The sequence below is a fragment of the Pan paniscus genome, chromosome 1 (genome assembly GCF_029289425.2).
Source record: "Pan paniscus chromosome 1, NHGRI_mPanPan1-v2.0_pri, whole genome shotgun sequence".
Taxonomy (NCBI): domain Eukaryota; kingdom Metazoa; phylum Chordata; class Mammalia; order Primates; family Hominidae; genus Pan; species Pan paniscus.
In genome coordinates this window covers 227,673,197-227,694,757 of record NC_073249.2, presented here as the reverse complement: position 1 = coordinate 227,694,757, position 21,561 = coordinate 227,673,197, and the positions used below count along the sequence as shown (strand labels likewise).

The 21,561-nt window shown below is 50.0% G+C and overlaps 1 protein-coding gene and 2 pseudogenes across 1 annotated transcript; 1 reads left to right on the top strand and 2 right to left on the bottom strand.

The window, feature by feature from the left end:
- Positions 1 to 253: 253 nt before the first annotated feature.
- Positions 254 to 3,031, top strand: LOC134728709 (protein capicua homolog; annotated as a pseudogene).
- Positions 3,032 to 3,161: 130 nt separating this feature from the next.
- Positions 3,162 to 4,528, bottom strand: LOC117977956 (putative uncharacterized protein FLJ44672). The gene has a single exon (XM_055112117.2). The coding sequence runs from the start codon at positions 4,225 to 4,227 to the stop codon at positions 3,439 to 3,441; it is 789 nt and encodes a 262-aa protein (XP_054968092.2). The 5' UTR covers positions 4,228 to 4,528; the 3' UTR covers positions 3,162 to 3,438.
- Positions 4,529 to 5,859: 1,331 nt separating this feature from the next.
- The window catches only part of LOC134728717 (putative uncharacterized protein FLJ46235), a 29,070-nt pseudogene continuing 13,368 nt past the window's right edge, over positions 5,860 to 21,561 (bottom strand).

Sequence of the window (21,561 nt, the reverse complement as noted above, 5' to 3'; positions counted from 1 at the left end):
ACCCTAACCCTAACCCTAACCCTAACCCTAACCCTAACCCTAACCCTAACCCTAACCCTAACCCTAACCCTAACCCTAACCCTAACCCTAACCCTAACCCTAACCCTAACCCTAACCCTAACCCTAACCCTAACCCTAACCCTAACCCTAACCCTAACCCTAACCCTAACCCTAACCCTAACCCTAACCCTAACCCTAACCCTAACCCTAACCCTAACCCTAACCCTAACCCTAACCCTAACCCTAACCCAACCCTAACCCTAGTGAGCCTAGACCACACATTGCACTCCAGCCTGGGTGACAGAGCATGACTCTGTCTCAAAAAAAAAGAAAAGAAAAGAAAAGGAAAAAAAGACAGAGAAAACAAAGCCAACAAGACACCATTAGGCAAACCATTGTCAGTTTATGGGAGTTTGGGAAGGAAAGTAGAGAAAGGAGAAGAAAGTTTATTTAAAGAATGGCTGAAAACTGCCTAAATCATGGGAAAGATTTAGACATCTAAATCCATGAAGCTTAAAGATTCCTAAAGAGGTTCAAACCAAATAGATACTCACCAAGTCACAATATAATCAAATAGTCAAAAGTTAAAGAAACTTTGCAGGTCAGGACAGAATCAAATACTACATTCAAAGTGCTGAAAGAAAAAAAACTGCCAGCAACTAATACTATGTCTGACAAAGCTGTCCTTCAGAAAGAAAAAACAAATAACGTGCTTCCTCGACAAACAAAGCTGAGGGCATTCAGGACCACTAGGTCTACCTTAAAAAAATACTTAACAGAGTTTTTCAAGTAAAAATGAATGAAGTTGGGAGCAGTGGCTCATGCCTGTAATCCCATTTTGGGAGGCTGAGGTGGGTGGATCACCTGAGGTCGGGAGGTCAAGACCAGCCTGGCCAACATGGCAAAACCCCACCTCCAGTAAAAATACAAAAAATTAGCCAGGTATGAAGGCCACTGAGATCGTGCCACTGCACTCCAGCCTGAGTGACAAGAGTCAAACTACATTTCAGAAACAAAAAACAAAACAAACAAAACAAAACTTGAGGGCTGGCCTTCTGCTCCTCTCCAACCCCCCCTTCTCTGGGCCCAAGCCACCTTGGCTAAGGAGGGGGCGAGGTGTGAGCCCCTGCCAGGAACCCCCTGCCCGGACCAAGTACTCGGCCCCCAGGCCTGCGTTCAGTGAGGCCTCCCGTGGCGTCAGCATGTTCGTGTGGAGGAATGTGGAAGGTCACTCTGTGGCCATGTTCCCCTGGTACTCCATCCCCTTCCTCACCCCTCCCTGCAGCCACACGAGGCCCAGCAACCTGCCAGTCACTCAGTGGCCTCCAACCAGAGAAAACAACCTGCCAAGTTGGCAGCTGTTGCTCATGAGCATCCACCAGGTGGGACAGGGAGTGTTGACCCTGGGCGGCCCCCTGGAGCCACCTGCCCTGAAAGCCCAGGGCCCGCAACCCCACACACTTTGGGGGTGGTGGAACCTGGTAAAAGCTCACCTCCCACCACGGAGGAGCCCTGGGCCCCTCAGGGGAGTCCCTGCTGGACGGTGAGACAGAGAATGACCATGATGATGCTTTCCTCTCCATCATGTCTCCTGACACCCAGTTGCCTCTACCACTCAGATGATGTCAGGCCCAGTCCCTCAGTGCCCTGCGCAAGGAACAGGACTCATCTTCTGAGAAGGATGGACGCAGCCCCAACAAATGGGACAAGGACCACATCCGGTGGCCCACGAGTGGCGGTCATGATCTTCAGCAAGCGGCACCAGGCCCTGGCAGGGCGCACCAGGGTCACTCCAACCAGGATATCCGGACCGCCAGCCAGATGCTGAGCGAGCGGTGGTACACCCTGGGGCCCAATGAGATGCAGAAATACCACGACCTGGCCTTCCAGGTGAAGGTGGCCCACTTGCAACAAGGACCGAAAGAAGTCCAGCTCAGAGGCCAAGCCCACAAGCCAGGGGCTAGCAGGAGTGTAACAAGGGCTCGTGGGAGCGGAGCATATCAGAGACGGGCACTGCCACTGCCCCTGGGGTGTCCTCTGAACTCCTGTCAGTTGCAACCTAAACACTCCAGAGCTCGGATACCAAGGAGCAGCTTCTGTGGGGCAGAACGGCTGCACACAGTCAGGGAACCTGGCTCAGCCTGGCCCAAGCCTTCTCCCACAGGGGGGTACACAGCCTGGACGGCAGGGAAATAGACCGTCAGGCACTACAGGAACTGACACAGGTGGTGTCTGGCACTGCATCATACTCTGGCCCAAAGCCTTCTACTCAGTATGGAGCTCCAGGCCACTTTGCAGCCCCTGGTGAGGGAGGTGACCAGTGGGCAGCCCTGCTGCTGCCCACTTGAGATGCTCATTCCCAGCAGATGGCCAGTGAGGACATGGCGAGTGACGAGGAGCACACGGTCATCCATGAGGAGGAGGGGGTGATGATGTCATGGCTGATGATGGCTTTAGCACCACTGACACTGATCTCAAGTTCAAGGAGTGGGTGACTGACTTGAGAGTGGGGACAACTCTGGGGAGGAGCCAGAGGGCAACAAGGGCTTTGGTGGGAAGGTACTTGCACCTGTCATTCCTTCCTCCTTTACTCCTGCTGCCCCTTGCTGGATCCTGAGCCCCCAGGGTCCCCCGATCCACCTGCAGCTTTTGGCAAAGTCTATGCTCCCACCCTATCCTCCCCCTACACATACTCGGATGCTTCCTCCTCAACCTTGGCACCCACCTCCTTCTTACTGGGCCCAGGATCCTTCAAAGCCCAGGAGTATGGCCAAGGCAGCAGAGCGGGCCCCCTATGGCCCCTACCCCTGGGGATGGGGACCCACGGACGCCTTCCAAGGCGACCTGTTTCCTCCCAATGGATCCTGCCACCTTCTGGGGCAAGAGACCTGAAAGTGTGGGCGACCTGGAGCTACCAGGCTCCTCAGTCATCAGGGTCCCTCCCAACACTAAGGCTCTCCTAGGCAGGAGCTGGGCTGAGCCACCCGGGGGGCAGAGGGGGGCTGGACTCAGGTGAGTATGGGGGTGGGGGCTCCTGCACTTCGACACAGGCAGCGGGAGGGTTTTCTCCCCATTCCCTCTGCACTCCCACCTTGAGCTATACTTTTTAAGAAAGTGATTCACCCTGCCTTTGCCCCCTTCCCCAGAACAGAACACGTTGATCATGGGCGATATTTTTCATTGTGCCAAAAAGTTGCCGTGACCGTCATTAAACCTGTTTAACACCAAATAATCAGTAAAATAAAATAAAAAATTCGGGCTTGGTGCAGAAACTCACCCCAAATAAATCACCTACCAAAATATTTACATAATGGTGGAAATATTCCAAAATTCAATATTTTGGGATTTATACACAAAAGATAAACAAATTAGAGGCCAAGAGGCTGCCGGAAGGGAAAAACGGGGCCTGGGAAGGCCGTTGTGAGGAATGAGCTGGGCCTAAAGAGGCCACTGGCAGGCGGGAGCTGGGCCTGCCGAAGCGGCCGAGAGGCAGGAGCTTTGGACTCGGGAGGCCGCAATGAGGCAAGGGCTAGCTGGGCATGGAGAGTCCGCTGTGAGTCCGCTGTGAGTCCAGGCCCATGCAGGCCTTCGAGAGGCAGGAGGCCAGGCCTGCAAAGGCCCACTGGAGGTCAAGTTCTGGGCCTGAAGAGGCCACCAAAAGTCAAAAGCGGGGCCTGGGAAGGCCGCCAAGAGCCATGAGCTGGTCTGGGCTGAAAGAGGCCACTGGGAGGCAGGAGGAGCTGGGCCTGGAGAGGCTGACTCGAGGAAGTTTTGCACCTGGAGAGGCCGCCGAGAGGACGGAGCTGGGCCCGGGAAGGCCGACTTGCTGCTCTTCCAGGCCCAATTCCAGGCCGACTTGACGACGACTTGGGCCTGCAGAGGCCGCCGGGAGGCCCAAGCTGGGCCTAGAGGAGCCCACCGACCTTGCCATCGGAGGGCAGGAGCTGAGCCTGGAGAGGCCACCGTGAGGCCTGAGCTGGGCCTGGGGAGCTTGGCTTCGGGAAGTGGTGGGCCTACCAGGGCCGCTGGGAGCTGGGCAGGAGCTGAGTCCAAAGGCGTTGTTGGGAGGCCAGAGTCAGGCCTGGAGACACAGCCAGGAGGAAGAGCTGGGCCCGGAGAGGACGCCGGGAGGCTACAAGTGGCTCTGGAGAGGCCGATTTGAGGAGGCCCGGCCTCAGCCTCCCACATGGCGGCCTCTGCAGGCACAGCTGTTTCTCTTGGCTGCATCTCCCACCTCCCAGGAAACAAGCTTTTTTGGCTCAGCTCCCGCCTGCGTTTGTAGACACCGAAGTTTCGGCAACCGAGCTCTTCAGACCCACATCCCGCCTCCCAGTACCTGAACAGTCCCAGCTCCGGCTGGAGAACAGAGTCTGTAGGCCCCGCTGTTGCCTCAGAGGGGTGTCTCCAGGCCCAGCTCTCGCCCCACCGCGACCTCCCAGGCCCAAGTACCTGCCTACCTCCCAGCAGCCCACGTGCGACCCTGCTCCTCCCTCACGGTGGCCTGTTGAGGCAGGGGCTCACGCTGACCTCTCTCAGCGTGGGAGGGGCCGGTGTGAGGCAAGGGCTCACACTGACCTCTCTCAGCGTGGGAGGGGCTGGTGTGAGGCAAGGGGCTCACGCTGACCTCTCTCAGCATGGGAGGGGCCGGTGTGAGGCAAGGGCTCACGCTGACCTCTCTCAGCGTGGGAGGGGCCGGTGTGAGGCAAGGGGCTCACGCTGACCTCTCTCAGCGTGGGAGGGGCCGGTGTGAGGCAAGGGCTCACGCTGACCTCTCTCAGCATGGGAGGGGCCGGTGTGAGGCAAGGGGCTCACGCTGACCTCTCTCAGCGTGGGAGGGGCCGGTGTGAGGCAAGGGGCTCACGCTGACCTCTCTCAGCGTGGGAGGGGCCGGTGTGAGGCAAGGGCTCACACTGACCTCTCTCAGCGTGGGAGGGGCTGGTGTGAGGCAAGGGGCTCAGGCTGACCTCTGTCAGCGAGGGAGGGGCCGGTGTGAGGCAAGGGGCTCAGGCTGACCTCTGTCAGCGAGGGAGGGGACGGTGCGAGGCAAGGGGCTCACGCTGACCTCTCTCAGCGTGGGAGGGGCCGGTGTGAGGCAAGGGCTCACGCTGACCTCTCTCAGCGTGGGAGGGGCCGGTGTGAGGCATGGGGCTCACTCTGACCTCTCTCAGCGTGGGAGGGGCCGGTGTGAGGCAAGGGCTCACGCTGACCTCTCTCACCGTGGGAGGGGGCGGTGTGAGGCATGGGGCTCACTCTGACCTCTCTCAGCGTGGGAGGGGCCGGTGTGAGGCATGGGGCTCACTCTGACCTCTCTCAGCGTGGGAGGGGCCGGTGTGAGGCAAGGGCTCACGCTGACCTGTCTCAGCGTGGGAGGGGCCGGTGTGAGGCAAGGGCTCACGCTGACCTCTCTCAGCGTGGGAGGGGCCGGTGTGAGGCATGGGGCTCACTCTGACTTCTCTCAGCGTGGGAGGGGCCGGTGTGAGGCAAGGGCTCACGCTGACCTCTCTCAGCGTGGGAGGGGCCGGTGTGAGGCAAGGGGCTCACGCTGACCTCTCTCAGCGTGGGAGGGGCCGGTGTGAGGCAAGGGCTCAGGCTGACGTCTCTCAGGGTGGGAGGGGCCGGTGTGAGGCAAGGGGCTCACGCTGACCTCTCTCAGCATGGGAGGGGCCGGTGTTAGGCAAGGGCTCACGACCTCTCTCAGCGTGGGAGGGGCCGGTGTGAGGTAAGGGGCTCACGCTGACCTCTGTCAGCGTGGGAGGGGCCGGTGTGAGGCAAGGGCTCACGCTGACCTCTCTCAGCGTGGGAGGGGCTGGTGTGAGGCAAGGGCTCACGCTGACCTCTCTCAGCGTGGGAGGGGCCGGTGTGAGGCATGGGGCTCACTCTGACTTCTCTCAGCGTGGGAGGGGCCGGTGTGAGGCAAGGGCTCACGCTGACCTCTCTCAGCGTGGGAGGGGCCGGTGTGAGGCAAGGGGCTCACACTGACCTCTCTCAGCGTGGGAGGGGCCGGTGTGAGGCAAGGGCTCAGGCTGACGTCTCTCAGCGTGGGAGGGGCCGGTGTGAGGCAAGGGGCTCACTCTGACCTCTCTCAGCATGGGAGGGGCCGGTGTTAGGCAAGGGCTCACGACCTCTCTCAGTGTGGGAGGGGCCGGTGTGAGGTAAGGGGCTCACGCTGACCTCTCTCAGCGTGGGAGGGGCCGGTGTGAGGCAAGGGCTCACTCTGACCTCTCTCAGCGTGGGAGGGGCCGGTGTGAGGCAAGGGCTCACTCTGACCTCTCTCAGCATGGGAGGGGCCGGTGTGAGGCGAGGGCTCACTCTGACCTCTCTCAGCGTGGGAGGGGCCGGTGTGAGGCAAGGGGCTCACGCTGACCTCTCTCAGCGTGGGAGGGGCCGGTGTGAGGCATGGGGCTCACTCTGACCTCTCACAGCGTGGGAGGGGCCGGTGTGAGGCAAGGGGCTCACGCTGACCTCTCTCAGCGTGGGAGGGGCCGGTGTGAGGCAAGGGCTCAGGCTGACGTCTCTCAGCGTGGGAGGGGCCGGTGTGAGGCAAGGGGCTCACTCTGACCTCTCTCAGCATGGGAGGGGCCGGTGTTAGGCAAGGGCTCACGACCTCTCTCAGCGTGGGAGGGGCCGGTGTGAGGTAAGGGGCTCACACTGACCTCTCTCAGCGTGGGAGGGGCCGGTGTGAGGCAAGGGCTCACTCTGACCTCTCTCAGCGTGGGAGGGGCCGGTGTGAGGCAAGGGCTCACTCTGACCTCTCTCAGCGTGGGAGGGGCCGGTGTGAGGCAAGGGCTCACTCTGACCTCTCTCAGCGTGGGAGGGGCCGGTGTGAGGCAAGGGGCTCACGCTGACCTCTCTCAGCGTGGGAGGGGCCGGTGTGAGGCATGGGGCTCACTCTGACCTCTCTCAGCGTGGGAGGGGCCGGTGTGAGGCAAGGGCTCACGCTGACCTCTCTCAGCGTGGGAGGGGCCGGTGTGAGGCAGGGGCTCATGCCTCTGGGCAGGGTGCCAGAGGCATGGGCATCAACAGGCCACCGTGAGGGAGGAGCTGGGCCGCATGTGGGCTGCTGGGAGGCAGGCAGGGACTTGGCCCTGAGAGGCCGCCGTGGGGTCAAGAGCTGGGCCTGGAGAGGCCCCTGGGAGGCAAGAGCGGGGACCTGCATAGGCTGTTCTCCAACCATTGCTGGGCCCGTACAGGCCACCGGGCGGCAGGAATTAGGCCCGAAGAACTTGGCTGGAGAAAGTTCGGGGCCCACAAAGGCAGTTGGGAGCTGGGCAGGAGTTGAGCCAAAAGAGCTTGCTTACTTGCTGGGAGGCACGGCCGGGAGATGCCAACTTCAGGACAACTTGGGCCTGCAGAGGTCGCCGGGAGGCCCAAGTTTGGCGTGGAGGAGCCCACCGACCGGAGACCATTTGGGGCCTGCAGGTGCCATCGGAGGGCAGGAGCTCATCCTGGAGAGGCCACCGTGAGGCCTGACCTGGGCCTGGGGAGCTTGGCTTGAGGAAGCTGTGGGCTGTGGATATTGGATACATCCAATATCCGATGGAGCTGTGCCTGTGGAGGCTGTTGTGAGGCAGTAGCCTCATCTGCGGAGACTGCCGTGACGTAGGGTATGGGCCTAAATAGGCCATTGTGAGTCATGAGCTTGGTCTGTAGAGGCTGACTGGAGAAAGTTCTGGGCCTGGAGAGGCTGCCGGGAGGTAGGAGCTGGGCCAAAAGATTTAAGCACATTTACATTTATTAGGGACTTTATTTCCATTATTACAATATATAATAATATATTTCATATATTAATATATTTAACATATTAATATATATAATAAATATATATATTTATTATATATCCACTATATAATAAAATAATTATAGAACTCACCATAATGTCGAATCAGTGGGCGTGTTAAGCTTGTTTTCCTGAAACTGGATGGTCCCACCTGAGCGTGATGGGAGAAAGTGACAGATCAATAGGTATTAGATTCTCATAAGGACAGCGCCACCTAGATCCCTCACATGCACGGTTCACAACAGGGTGCGTTCTCCTATGAGAATCTAATGCTGCTGCTCATCTGAGAAGGCGGAGCTCAGGCGGGAATGTGAGCAAAGGGGAGTGGCTGTAAATACAGACGAAGCTTCCCTCACTCCCTCACTCGACACCACTCACCTCCTGCTGTGTGGCTCCCTACGGCTCCATGGCTCAGGGGTTGGGGACCCCTGCTCAAGTGCATCCAAAGCGACCCTTCCCAAAACAGTCTTCACAGTGGTCAAGGGCAGCAACCACTTAGCTCCCAAGGCATGTGCCTCAGCTGGCATTTCATCACAATCAACAGTAAGAGGTAGCTTGAGTCACTGTGAGGTCACCTACTGGAAATCACCAGCATCCCATTTCCCACTGGCAAAGAGCTCAGCACTGCCCCCTGGGAAACCAAACCTATGCCCAAATCCCATCTGTGTGGGTTTACCTCCTGGGACCCTTCCTAACATATTAGTCAGAGTCCAATCAGGAAGCATAAACCACTCAAAAGTTTAAAGTGGTAAAATTTAATATGGAGAATTATTCATTATAACAGGTGAACAGCATAATGAGAGATTGGCTAGCACAAAGTAAAGAGAACTCTAGAGAATATGGGACTAGCCCAGGCCAGGCATGGTGGCTCATGCCTGAAATTCCAGCCATTTGAGAAGCTAATGCAGGAGGATTGCTTAAGGCCAGGAGCTAGAGACCGGTCTGGACAACACAGTGAGACCCTGTCTCTATCCAAAAGAAGAAAAAAGTTAGCTGGGAGTGGTGGTGCACACTTGTAGTCCCAGCTACTCGGAATGCGGAAGTTTGAGCCTGGGAGGTCAAGGCTGCAGTGAGGCATGATTATGCCACTACAGTCCAGCCTGGTGACAGAGCAAGACCCTGTCTCAAAGAACAAAACAACAACAACCATTTACAGACAGAAAAGAAATAGAGCCAATAAGCTGAGGAAAGATGTTGAAATGTGACAAGTAGAGTAACATGAGGTCTTTTGTCTATTTAAAATAATCAAACAAAAAATGACTTACTAAATTATAATACCCTGTGCTGGCAAAGGTGCAGTGAAATGGGCACTTTCTTATACTATGAGGGGTGTTTAAATTGTGTATAAGCCTTCCCGGGTAAAGCCTGTCAATTTTTTAAAATAGTGGAGACAGGGTCTCACCATACTGCCATACTGCCTCCTCCAACTCTTGGCCTCAAGCAATCCTCCTCTCTTGGCCTCCCAAAGTGCTAAGATTATAGCTGGGAGGCACTCAAAACCCTGTCAACTTACATCAAGGGTAATGAGAATGTCCATTCACCATGACTCACAGTAATCTTACTTCTGGGGAGACAATTCAATCTAAACAAAAGGTCATCTGGACACACACAGTAAAAATCTGGGAGTAACTGAAGACAGAGTTGCTAAGTGAAATAAGAAACAGTTCTAAGAAATTAAACTATGGTATCAATAGGCACCTGGTATAAAAGTTCAGTTGATGTTAGCAGCTACTTTTTTGTTGTTTTGAGACAGGGTCTCACTCTGTCACCCAGGCTGGAGTGCAGAGGCCTGATCATGACTCACTGCAGTCTCAGCCTCCCTGGGCTCAAGTGATCCTCCCACCTCAGCCTCCCAAGTAGCTGGGACTACAGGAACATACCACCACACTAGGCTAATTCATGTGTTTTTCTGTAGGGATGGTGACTCCCCCTGCGTTTCCAAGGCCTATCGCAAACTCTTGGCCTCAAGCCATCCTCCTGCCTCAGCCTCCCAAAATGTTGCGATTACCAGTGTGAGCCACCACACCTGGCCAGCTGCTACTTTTAGCAATATTATTATTATTATTCCACTCAATTAAAAATTATTATTTTCAAGGCTATGCAACAGTATGTATCCTACAGCGTAATTGTAAAAACATATACAGTCGTCGTCCCTCAGTATACAGAATCAGTTCCAGCCCCCCATCTCTGCATATACCAAAATCCATGCTTACTCACGTTTCGCTGTCACCCCTCTGGAATCCACGTATACGAAAATTCCAAATATTAGTTGGGCATAGTGGCAAGCACCTGTAGTCTCAGCCACGTGGGAGGTTGAGGTAGGAGGATCGCTTCAGCCTGGAAGGTTGAGGCTGCGGTCAGCTGCGATAGCGCTACTACACTCCAGCCTTGGACAACAGAGGGAGACCCTGTCTCAGAAAAAAAATAAATAAATAAAACAGGTTAGAAACTGTAATGAGGTCTGCTGGGCAAAATTCCATATAAGCAAAGTATAAATTAATAAAGCAAATCGTGATAAATTAGTACGATTGACTTTCTGGAGTTTCTGACAATAAAAGTAAGGAAAATGCAGAACACAAAGACAGAGAGTAAAAAGAGAAATTAGGAAAGCATTCTACATGTTGAATAGGAAGACACTGGCCATGTTCGTGCAGCGGCAGTATGTCGTGACATGACATACCTTGGAGAGAAGTTAACAGATGAGGAAGTTGATAAAAATCATCAGAGAAGCAAAATACTGGTAGCGACACTCAAGTAAACTACGAAATTTCCATAACTTATGTCAGCAAAGTGGGAATACTGTACAGTGTGTGTTGAAGTTCCTATACAACATTGTTTACCTGCCTTTTGTTTGTTTGTAAGGAATGTATATACTAAAAGTTCTTCTTGCTGTCAAAAGAATATGTGTGAATAAGTCATTTTAACTTATGCTTCTGTTTTTCTTTTATCTTCCTGCCATCATCCCACAGCCTTACTTTAGAAATTTCTTTTTTAGAAAATTGAACAAGTGCTCCTTGTGGTGGCAAATACCTCGAGGATGGGAGGCAGGGGTGGAAGGGTCACTTGAGGCCATTAGTTTGAAACCAGCCTGGCCAACAAAGTGAGACCCCATGTCTACAAAACAATTTAAAAATTACCCAAGTATCATCATGTATACCTACAGTCCCAGCTACCTCAACTTACGGAGAAAGTTCAGGGCCTGGAGAGAAGGCTGGGAGGCAGGAGCTGGGTCTAAAGAGGCCATTGTAACGATGGAGCTGTGCCTGTGGAGGCTGTTGTGAGGCAGTAGCCTCATCTGCGGAGACTGCCGTGACGTAGGGTATGGGCCTAAATAGGCCATGGTGAGTCATGAGCTTGGTCTGTAGAGACTGACTGGAGAAAGTTCTGGGCCTGGAGAGGCTGCCGGGAGGTAGGAGCTGGGCCAAAAGATGTAAGCACATTTACATTTATTAGGCACTTTATTTCCATTATTACACTGTAATATATAATAAAATAATTATAGAACTCACCATAATGTCAAATCAGTGGGCGTGTTAAGCTTGTTTTCCTGAAACTGGATGGTCCCACCTGAGCGTGATGGGAGAAAGTGACAGATCAATAGGTATTAGATTCTCATAAGGACAGCGCCACCTAGATCCCTCACATGCACGGTTCACAGCAGGGTGCGTTCTCCTATGAGAATCTAATGCTGCTGCTCATCTGAGAAGGCGGAGCTCAGGCGGGAATGTGAGCAAAGGGGAGTGGCTGTAAATACAGACGAAGCTTCCCTCACTCCCTCACTCGACACCACTCACCTCCTGCTGTGTGGCTCCTTACGACTCCATGGCTCAGGGGTTGGGGACCCCTGCTCAAGTGCATCCAAAGCGACCCTTCCCAAAACAGTCTTCACAGTGGTCAAGGGCAGAAACCACTTAGCTCCCAAGGCATGTGCCTCAGCTGGCATTTTGTCACAATCAACAGTAAGTGGTAGCTTGAGTCACTGTGAGGTCACCTACTGGAAATCACCAGCATCCCATTTCCCACTGGCAAAGAGCTCAGCACTGCCCCCTGGGAAACCAAACCTATGCCCAAATCCCATCTGTGTGGGTTTACCTCCTGGGACCCTTCCTAACATATTAGTCAGAGTCCAATCAGGAAGCATAAACCACTCAAAAGTTTAAAGTGGTAAAATTTAATACAGAGAATTATTCATTATAACAGGTGAACAGCACAATGAGAGATTGGCTAGCACAAAGTAAAGAGAACTCTAGAGAATATGGGACTAGCCCAGGCCAGGCATGGTGGCTCATGCCTGAAATTCCAGCCATTTGAGAAGCTAATGCAGGAAGATTGCTTAAGGCCAGGAGCTAGAGACCGGTCTGGACAACACAGTGAGACCCTGTCTCTATCCAAAAAAAAAAGAAAAAAGTTAGCTGGGAGTGGTGGTGCACACTTGTAGTCCCAGCTACTCGGAATGCTGAAGTTTGAGCCTGGGAGGTCAAGGCTGCAGCGAGGCATGATTATGCCGCTACAGTCCAGCCTGGTGACAGAGCAAGACCCTGTCTCAAAGAACAAAACAACAACAACAACAACCATTTACAGACAGAAAAGAGATAGAGCTAATAAGCTAAGGAAAGATGTTGAAATGTGACAAGTAAAGTAACATGAGGTCTTTTATCTATTTAAAATAATCAAACAAAAAATGACTTACTAAATTATAATACCCTGTGCTGGCAAAGGTGCAGTGAAATGGGCACTTTCTTATACTATGAGGGGTGTTTAAATTGTGTATAAGCCTTCCCGGGTAAAGCCTGTCAATTTTTTAAAATAGTGGAGACAGGGTCTCACCATACTGCCATACTGCCTCCTCCAACTCTTGGCCTCAAGCAATCCTCCTCTCTTGGCCTCCCAAAGTGCTAAGATTATAGCTGGGAGGCACTCAAAACCCTGTCAACTTACATCAAGGGTAATGAGAATGTCCATTCACCATGACTCACAGTAATCTTACTTCTGGGGAGACAATTCAATCTAAACAAAAGGTCATCTGGACACACACAGTAAAAATCTGGGAGTAACTGAAGACAGAGTTGCTAAGTGAAATAAGAAACAGTTCTAAGAAATTAAACTATGGTATCAATAGGCACCTGGTATAAAAGTTCAGTTGATGTTAGCGGCTACTTTTTTGTTGTTTTGAGACAGGGTCTCACTCTGTCACCCAGGCTGGAGTGCAGAGGCCTGATCATGACTCACTGCAGTCTCAGCCTCCCTGGGCTCAAGTGATCCTCCCACCTCAGCCTCCCAAGTAGCTGGGACTACAGGAACATACCACCACACTAGGCTAATTCATGTGTTTTTCTGTAGGGATGGTGACTCCCCCTGCGTTTCCAAGGCCTATCGCAAACTCTTGGCCTCAAGCCATCCTCCTGCCTCAGCCTCCCAAAATGTTGCGATTACCAGTGTGAGCCACCACACCTGGCCAGCTGCTACTTTTAGCAATATTATTATTATTATTCCACTCAATTAAAAATTATTATTTTCAAGGCTATGCAACAGTATGTATCCTACAGCGTAATTGTAAAAACATATACAGTCGTCGTCCCTCAGTATACAGAATCAGTTCCAGCCCCCCATCTCTGCATATACCAAAATCCATGCTTACTCACGGTTCGCTGTCACCCCTCTGGAATCCACGTATACGAAAATTCCAAATATTAGTTGGGCATAGTGGCAAGCACCTGTAGTCTCAGCCACGTGGGAGGTTGAGGTAGGAAGATCGCTTCAGCCTGGAAGGTTGAGGCTGCGGTCAGCTGCGATAGCGCTACTACACTCCAGCCTTGGACAACAGAGGGAGACCCTGTCTCAGAAAAAAAATAAATAAATAAAACAGGTTAGAAACTGTAATGAGGTCTGCTGGGCAAAATTCCATATAAGCAAAGTATAAATTAATAAAGCAAATCGTGATAAATTAGTACGATTGACTTTCTGGAGTTTCTGACAATAAAAGTAAGGAAAATGCAGAACACAAAGACAGAGAGTAAAAAGAGAAATTAGGAAAGCATTCTACATGTTGAATAGGAAGACACTGGCCATGTTCGTGCAGCGGCAGTATGTCGTGACATGACATACCTTGGAGAGAAGTTAACAGATGAGGAAGTTGATAAAAATCATCAGAGAAGCAAAATACTGGTAGCGACACTCAAGTAAACTACGAAATTTCCATAACTTATGTCAGCAAAGTGGGAATACTGTACAGTGTGTGTTGAAGTTCCTATACAACATTGTTTACCTGCCTTTTGTTTGTTTGTAAGGAATGTATATACTAAAAGTTCTTCTTGCTGTCAAAAGAATATGTGTGAATAAGTCATTTTAACTTATGCTTCTGTTTTTCTTTTATCTTCCTGCCATCATCCCACAGCCTTACTTTAGAAATTTCTTTTTTAGAAAATTGAACAAGTGCTCCTTGTGGTGGCAAATACCTCGAGGATGGGAGGCAGGGGTGGAAGGGTCACTTGAGGCCATTAGTTTGAAACCAGCCTGGCCAACAAAGTGAGACCCCATGTCTACAAAACAATTTAAAAATTACCCAAGTATCATCATGTATACCTACAGTCCCAGCTACCTCAACTTACGGAGAAAGTTCAGGGCCTGGAGAGAAGGCTGGGAGGCAGGAGCTGGGTCTAAAGAGGCCATTGTAACGATGGAGCTGTGCCTGTGGAGGCTGTTGTGAGGCAGTAGCCTCATCTGCGGAGACTGCCGTGACGTAGGGTATGGGCCTAAATAGGCCATGGTGAGTCATGAGCTTGGTCTGTAGAGACTGACTGGAGAAAGTTCTGGGCCTGGAGAGGCTGCCGGGAGGTAGGAGCTGGGCCAAAAGATGTAAGCACATTTACATTTATTAGGCACTTTATTTCCATTATTACACTGTAATATATAATAAAATAATTATAGAACTCACCATAATGTCAAATCAGTGGGCGTGTTAAGCTTGTTTTCCTGAAACTGGATGGTCCCACCTGAGCGTGATGGGAGAAAGTGACAGATCAATAGGTATTAGATTCTCATAAGGACAGCGCCACCTAGATCCCTCACATGCACGGTTCACAGCAGGGTGCGTTCTCCTATGAGAATCTAATGCTGCTGCTCATCTGAGAAGGCGGAGCTCAGGCGGGAATGTGAGCAAAGGGGAGTGGCTGTAAATACAGACGAAGCTTCCCTCACTCCCTCACTCGACACCACTCACCTCCTGCTGTGTGGCTCCTTACGACTCCATGGCTCAGGGGTTGGGGACCCCTGCTCAAGTGCATCCAAAGCGACCCTTCCCAAAACAGTCTTCACAGTGGTCAAGGGCAGAAACCACTTAGCTCCCAAGGCATGTGCCTCAGCTGGCATTTTGTCACAATCAACAGTAAGTGGTAGCTTGAGTCACTGTGAGGTCACCTACTGGAAATCACCAGCATCCCATTTCCCACTGGCAAAGAGCTCAGCACTGCCCCCTGGGAAACCAAACCTATGCCCAAATCCCATCTGTGTGGGTTTACCTCCTGGGACCCTTCCTAACATATTAGTCAGAGTCCAATCAGGAAGCATAAACCACTCAAAAGTTTAAAGTGGTAAAATTTAATACAGAGAATTATTCATTATAACAGGTGAACAGCACAATGAGAGATTGGCTAGCACAAAGTAAAGAGAACTCTAGAGAATATGGGACTAGCCCAGGCCAGGCATGGTGGCTCATGCCTGAAATTCCAGCCATTTGAGAAGCTAATGCAGGAAGATTGCTTAAGGCCAGGAGCTAGAGACCGGTCTGGACAACACAGTGAGACCCTGTCTCTATCCAAAAAAAAAAGAAAAAAGTTAGCTGGGAGTGGTGGTGCACACTTGTAGTCCCAGCTACTCGGAATGCTGAAGTTTGAGCCTGGGAGGTCAAGGCTGCAGCGAGGCATGATTATGCCGCTACAGTCCAGCCTGGTGACAGAGCAAGACCCTGTCTCAAAGAACAAAACAACAACAACAACAACCATTTACAGACAGAAAAGAGATAGAGCTAATAAGCTAAGGAAAGATGTTGAAATGTGACAAGTAAAGTAACATGAGGTCTTTTATCTATTTAAAATAATCAAACAAAAAATGACTTACTAAATTATAATACCCTGTGCTGGCAAAGGTGCAGTGAAATGGGCACTTTCTTATACTATGAGGGGTGTTTAAATTGTGTATAAGCCTTCCCGGGTAAAGCCTGTCAATTTTTTAAAATAGTGGAGACAGGGTCTCACCATACTGCCATACTGCCTCCTCCAACTCTTGGCCTCAAGCAATCCTCCTCTCTTGGCCTCCCAAAGTGCTAAGATTATAGCTGGGAGGCACTCAAAACCCTGTCAACTTACATCAAGGGTAATGAGAATGTCCATTCACCATGACTCACAGTAATCTTACTTCTGGGGAGACAATTCAATCTAAACAAAAGGTCATCTGGACACACACAGTAAAAATCTGGGAGTAACTGAAGACAGAGTTGCTAAGTGAAATAAGAAACAGTTCTAAGAAATTAAACTATGGTATCAATAGGCACCTGGTATAAAAGTTCAGTTGATGTTAGCGGCTACTTTTTTGTTGTTTTGAGACAGGGTCTCACTCTGTCACCCAGGCTGGAGTGCAGAGGCCTGATCATGACTCACTGCAGTCTCAGCCTCCCTGGGCTCAAGTGATCCTCCCACCTCAGCCTCCCAAGTAGCTGGGACTACAGGAACATACCACCACACTAGGCTAATTCATGTGTTTTTCTGTAGGGATGGTGACTCCCCCTGCGTTTCCAAGGCCTATCGCAAACTCTTGGCCTCAAGCCATCCTCCTGCCTCAGCCTCCCAAAATGTTGCGATTACCAGTGTGAGCCACCACACCTGGCCAGCTGCTACTTTTAGCAATATTATTATTATTATTCCACTCAATTAAAAATTATTATTTTCAAGGCTATGCAACAGTATGTATCCTACAGCGTAATTGTAAAAACATATACAGTCGTCGTCCCTCAGTATACAGAATCAGTTCCAGCCCCCCATCTCTGCATATACCAAAATCCATGCTTACTCACGTTTCGCTGTCACCCCTCTGGAATCCACGTATACGAAAATTCCAAATATTAGTTGGGCATAGTGGCAAGCACCTGTAGTCTCAGCCACGTGGGAGGTTGAGGTAGGAGGATCGCTTCAGCCTGGAAGGTTGAGGCTGCGGTCAGCTGCGATAGCGCTACTACACTCCAGCCTTGGACAACAGAGGGAGACCCTGTCTCAGAAAAAAAATAAATAAATAAAACAGGTTAGAAACTGTAATGAGGTCTGCTGGGCAAAATTCCATATAAGCAAAGTATAAATTAATAAAGCAAATCGTGATAAATTAGTACGATTGACTTTCTGGAGTTTCTGACAATAAAAGTAAGGAAAATGCAGAACACAAAGACAGAGAGTAAAAAGAGAAATTAGGAAAGCATTCTACATGTTGAATAGGAAGACACTGGCCATGTTCGTGCAGCGGCAGTATGTCGTGACATGACATACCTTGGAGAGAAGTTAACAGATGAGGAAGTTGATAAAAATCATCAGAGAAGCAAAATACTGGTAGCGACACTCAAGTAAACTACGAAATTTCCATAACTTATGTCAGCAAAGTGGGAATACTGTACAGTGTGTGTTGAAGTTCCTATACAACATTGTTTACCTGCCTTTTGTTTGTTTGTAAGGAATGTATATACTAAAAGTTCTTCTTGCTGTCAAAAGAATATGTGTGAATAAGTCATTTTAACTTATGCTTCTGTTTTTCTTTTATCTTCCTGCCATCATCCCACAGCCTTACTTTAGAAATTTCTTTTTTAGAAAATTGAACAAGTGCTCCTTGTGGTGGCAAATACCTCGAGGATGGGAGGCAGGGGTGGAAGGGTCACTTGAGGCCATTAGTTTGAAACCAGCCTGGCCAACAAAGTGAGACCCCATGTCTACAAAACAATTTAAAAATTACCCAAGTATCATCATGTATACCTACAGTCCCAGCTACCTCAACTTACGGAGAAAGTTCAGGGCCTGGAGAGAAGGCTGGGAGGCAAGAGCTGGGTCTAAAGAGGCCATTGTAACGATGGAGCTGTGCCTGTGGAGGCTGTTGTGAGGCAGTAGCCTCATCTGCGGAGACTGCCGTGACGTAGGGTATGGGCCTAAATAGGCCATGGTGAGTCATGAGCTTGGTCTGTAGAGACTGACTGGAGAAAGTTCTGGGCCTGGAGAGGCTGCCGGGAGGTAGGAGCTGGGCCAAAAGATGTAAGCACATTTACATTTATTAGGCACTTTATTTCCATTATTACACTGTAATATATAATAAAATAATTATAGAACTCACCATAATGTCAAATCAGTGGGCGTGTTAAGCTTGTTTTCCTGAAACTGGATGGTCCCACCTGAGCGTGATGGGAGAAAGTGACAGATCAATAGGTATTAGATTCTCATAAGGACAGCGCCACCTAGATCCCTCACATGCACGGTTCACAGCAGGGTGCGTTCTCCTATGAGAATCTAATGCTGCTGCTCATCTGAGAAGGCGGAGCTCAGGCGGGAATGTGAGCAAAGGGGAGTGGCTGTAAATACAGACGAAGCTTCCCTCACTCCCTCACTCGACACCACTCACCTCCTGCTGTGTGGCTCCTTACGACTCCATGGCTCAGGGGTTGGGGACCCCTGCTCAAGTGCATCCAAAGCGACCCTTCCCAAAACAGTCTTCACAGTGGTCAAGGGCAGAAACCACTTAGCTCCCAAGGCATGTGCCTCAGCTGGCATTTTGTCACAATCAACAGTAAGTGGTAGCTTGAGTCACTGTGAGGTCACCTACTGGAAATCACCAGCATCCCATTTCCCACTGGCAAAGAGCTCAGCACTGCCCCCTGGGAAACCAAACCTATGCCCAAATCCCATCTGTGTGGGTTTACCTCCTGGGACCCTTCCTAACATATTAGTCAGAGTCCAATCAGGAAGCATAAACCACTCAAAAGTTTAAAGTGGTAAAATTTAATACAGAGAATTATTCATTATAACAGGTGAACAGCACAATGAGAGATTGGCTAGCACAAAGTAAAGAGAACTCTAGAGAATATGGGACTAGCCCAGGCCAGGCATGGTGGCTCATGCCTGAAATTCCAGCCATTTGAGAAGCTAATGCAGGAAGATTGCTTAAGGCCAGGAGCTAGAGACCGGTCTGGACAACACAGTGAGACCCTGTCTCTATCCAAAAAAAAAAGAAAAAAGTTAGCTGGGAGTGGTGGTGCACACTTGTAGTCCCAGCTACTCGGAATGCTGAAGTTTGAGCCTGGGAGGTCAAGGCTGCAGCGAGGCATGATTATGCCGCTACAGTCCAGCCTGGTGACAGAGCAAGACCCTGTCTCAAAGAACAAAACAACAACAACAACAACCATTTACAGACAGAAAAGAGATAGAGCTAATAAGCTAAGGAAAGATGTTGAAATGTGACAAGTAGAGTAACATGAGGTCTTTTGTCTATTTAAAATAATCAAACAAAAAATGACTTACTAAATTATAATACCCTGTGCTGGCAAAGGTGCAGTGAAATGGGCACTTTCTTATACTATGAGGGGTGTTTAAATTGTGTATAAGCCTTCCCGGGTAAAGCCTGTCAATTTTTTAAAATAGTGGAGACAGGGTCTCACCATACTGCCATACTGCCTCCTCCAACTCTTGGCCTCAAGCAATCCTCCTCTCTTGGCCTCCCAAAGTGCTAAGATTATAGCTGGGAGGCACTCAAAACCCTGTCAACTTACATCAAGGGTAATGAGAATGTCCATTCACCATGACTCACAGTAATCTTACTTCTGGGGAGACAATTCAATCTAAACAAAAGGTCATCTGGACACACACAGTAAAAATCTGGGAGTAACTGAAGACAGAGTTGCTAAGTGAAATAAGAAACAGTTCTAAGAAATTAAACTATGGTATCAATAGGCACCTGGTATAAAAGTTCAGTTGATGTTAGCGGCTACTTTTTTGTTGTTTTGAGACAGGGTCTCACTCTGTCACCCAGGCTGGAGTGCAGAGGCCTGATCATGACTCACTGCAGTCTCAGCCTCCCTGGGCTCAAGTGATCCTCCCACCTCAGCCTCCCAAGTAGCTGGGACTACAGGAACATACCACCACACTAGGCTAATTCATGTGTTTTTCTGTAGGGATGGTGACTCCCCCTGCGTTTCCAAGGCCTATCGCAAACTCTTGGCCTCAAGCCATCCTCCTGCCTCAGCCTCCCAAAATGTTGCGATTACCAGTGTGAGCCACCACACCTGGCCAGCTGCTACTTTTAGCAATATTATTATTATTATTCCACTCAATTAAAAATTATTATTTTCAAGGCTATGCAACAGTATGTATCCTACAGCGTAATTGTAAAAACATATACAGTCGTCGTCCCTCAGTATACAGAATCAGTTCCAGCCCCCCATCTCTGCATATACCAAAATCCATGCTTACTCACGTTTCGCTGTCACCCCTCTGGAATCCACGTATACGAAAATTCCAAATATTAGTTGGGCATAGTGGCAAGCACCTGTAGTCTCAGCCACGTGGGAGGTTGAGGTAGGAGGATCGCTTCAGCCTGGAAGGTTGAGGCTGCGGTCAGCTGCGATAGCGCTACTACACTCCAGCCTTGGACAACAGAGGGAGACCCTGTCTCAGAAAAAAAATAAATAAATAAAACAGGTTAGAAACTGTAATGAGGTCTGCTGGGCAAAATTCCATATAAGCAAAGTATAAATTAATAAAGCAAATCGTGATAAATTAGTACGATTGACTTTCTGGAGTTTCTGACAATAAAAGTAAGGAAAATGCAGAACACAAAGACAGAGAGTAAAAAGAGAAATTAGGAAAGCATTCTACATGTTGAATAGGAAGACACTGGCCATGTTCGTGCAGCGGCAGTATGTCGTGACATGACATACCTTGGAGAGAAGTTAACAGATGAGGAAGTTGATAAAAATCATCAGAGAAGCAAAATACTGGTAGCGACACTCAAGTAAACTACGAAATTTCCATAACTTATGTCAGCAAAGTGGGAATACTGTACAGTGTGTGTTGAAGTTCCTATACAACATTGTTTACCTGCCTTTTGTTTGTTTGTAAGGAATGTATATACTAAAAGTTCTTCTTGCTGTCAAAAGAATATGTGTGAATAAGTCATTTTAACTTATGCTTCTGTTTTTCTTTTATCTTCCTGCCATCATCCCACAGCCTTACTTTAGAAATTTCTTTTTTAGAAAATTGAACAAGTGCTCCTTGTGGTGGCAAATACCTCGAGGATGGGAGGCAGGGGTGGAAGGGTCACTTGAGGCCATTAGTTTGAAACCAGCCTGGCCAACAAAGTGAGACCCCATGTCTACAAAACAATTTAAAAATTACCCAAGTATCATCATGTATACCTACAGTCCCAGCTACCTCAACTTACGGAGAAAGTTCAGGGCCTGGAGAGAAGGCTGGGAGGCAGGAGCTGGGTCTAAAGAGGCCATTGTAACGATGGAGCTGTGCCTGTGGAGGCTGTTGTGAGGCAGTAGCCTCATCTGCGGAGACTGCCGTGACGTAGGGTATGGGCCTAAATAGGCCATGGTGAGTCATGAGCTTGGTCTGTAGAGACTGACTGGAGAAAGTTCTGGGCCTGGAGAGGCTGCCGGGAGGTAGGAGCTGGGCCAAAAGATGTAAGCACATTTACATTTATTAGGCACTTTATTTCCATTATTACACTGTAATATATAATAAAATAATTATAGAACTCAC

What these genes read in the sequence shown, in the direction of transcription:
- LOC117977956 (XM_055112117.2), bottom strand. Translation starts at nt 4,227, where the DNA reads ATGCAGCCAAGAGAAACAGCTGTGCCTGCAGAGGCCGCCATGTGGGAG.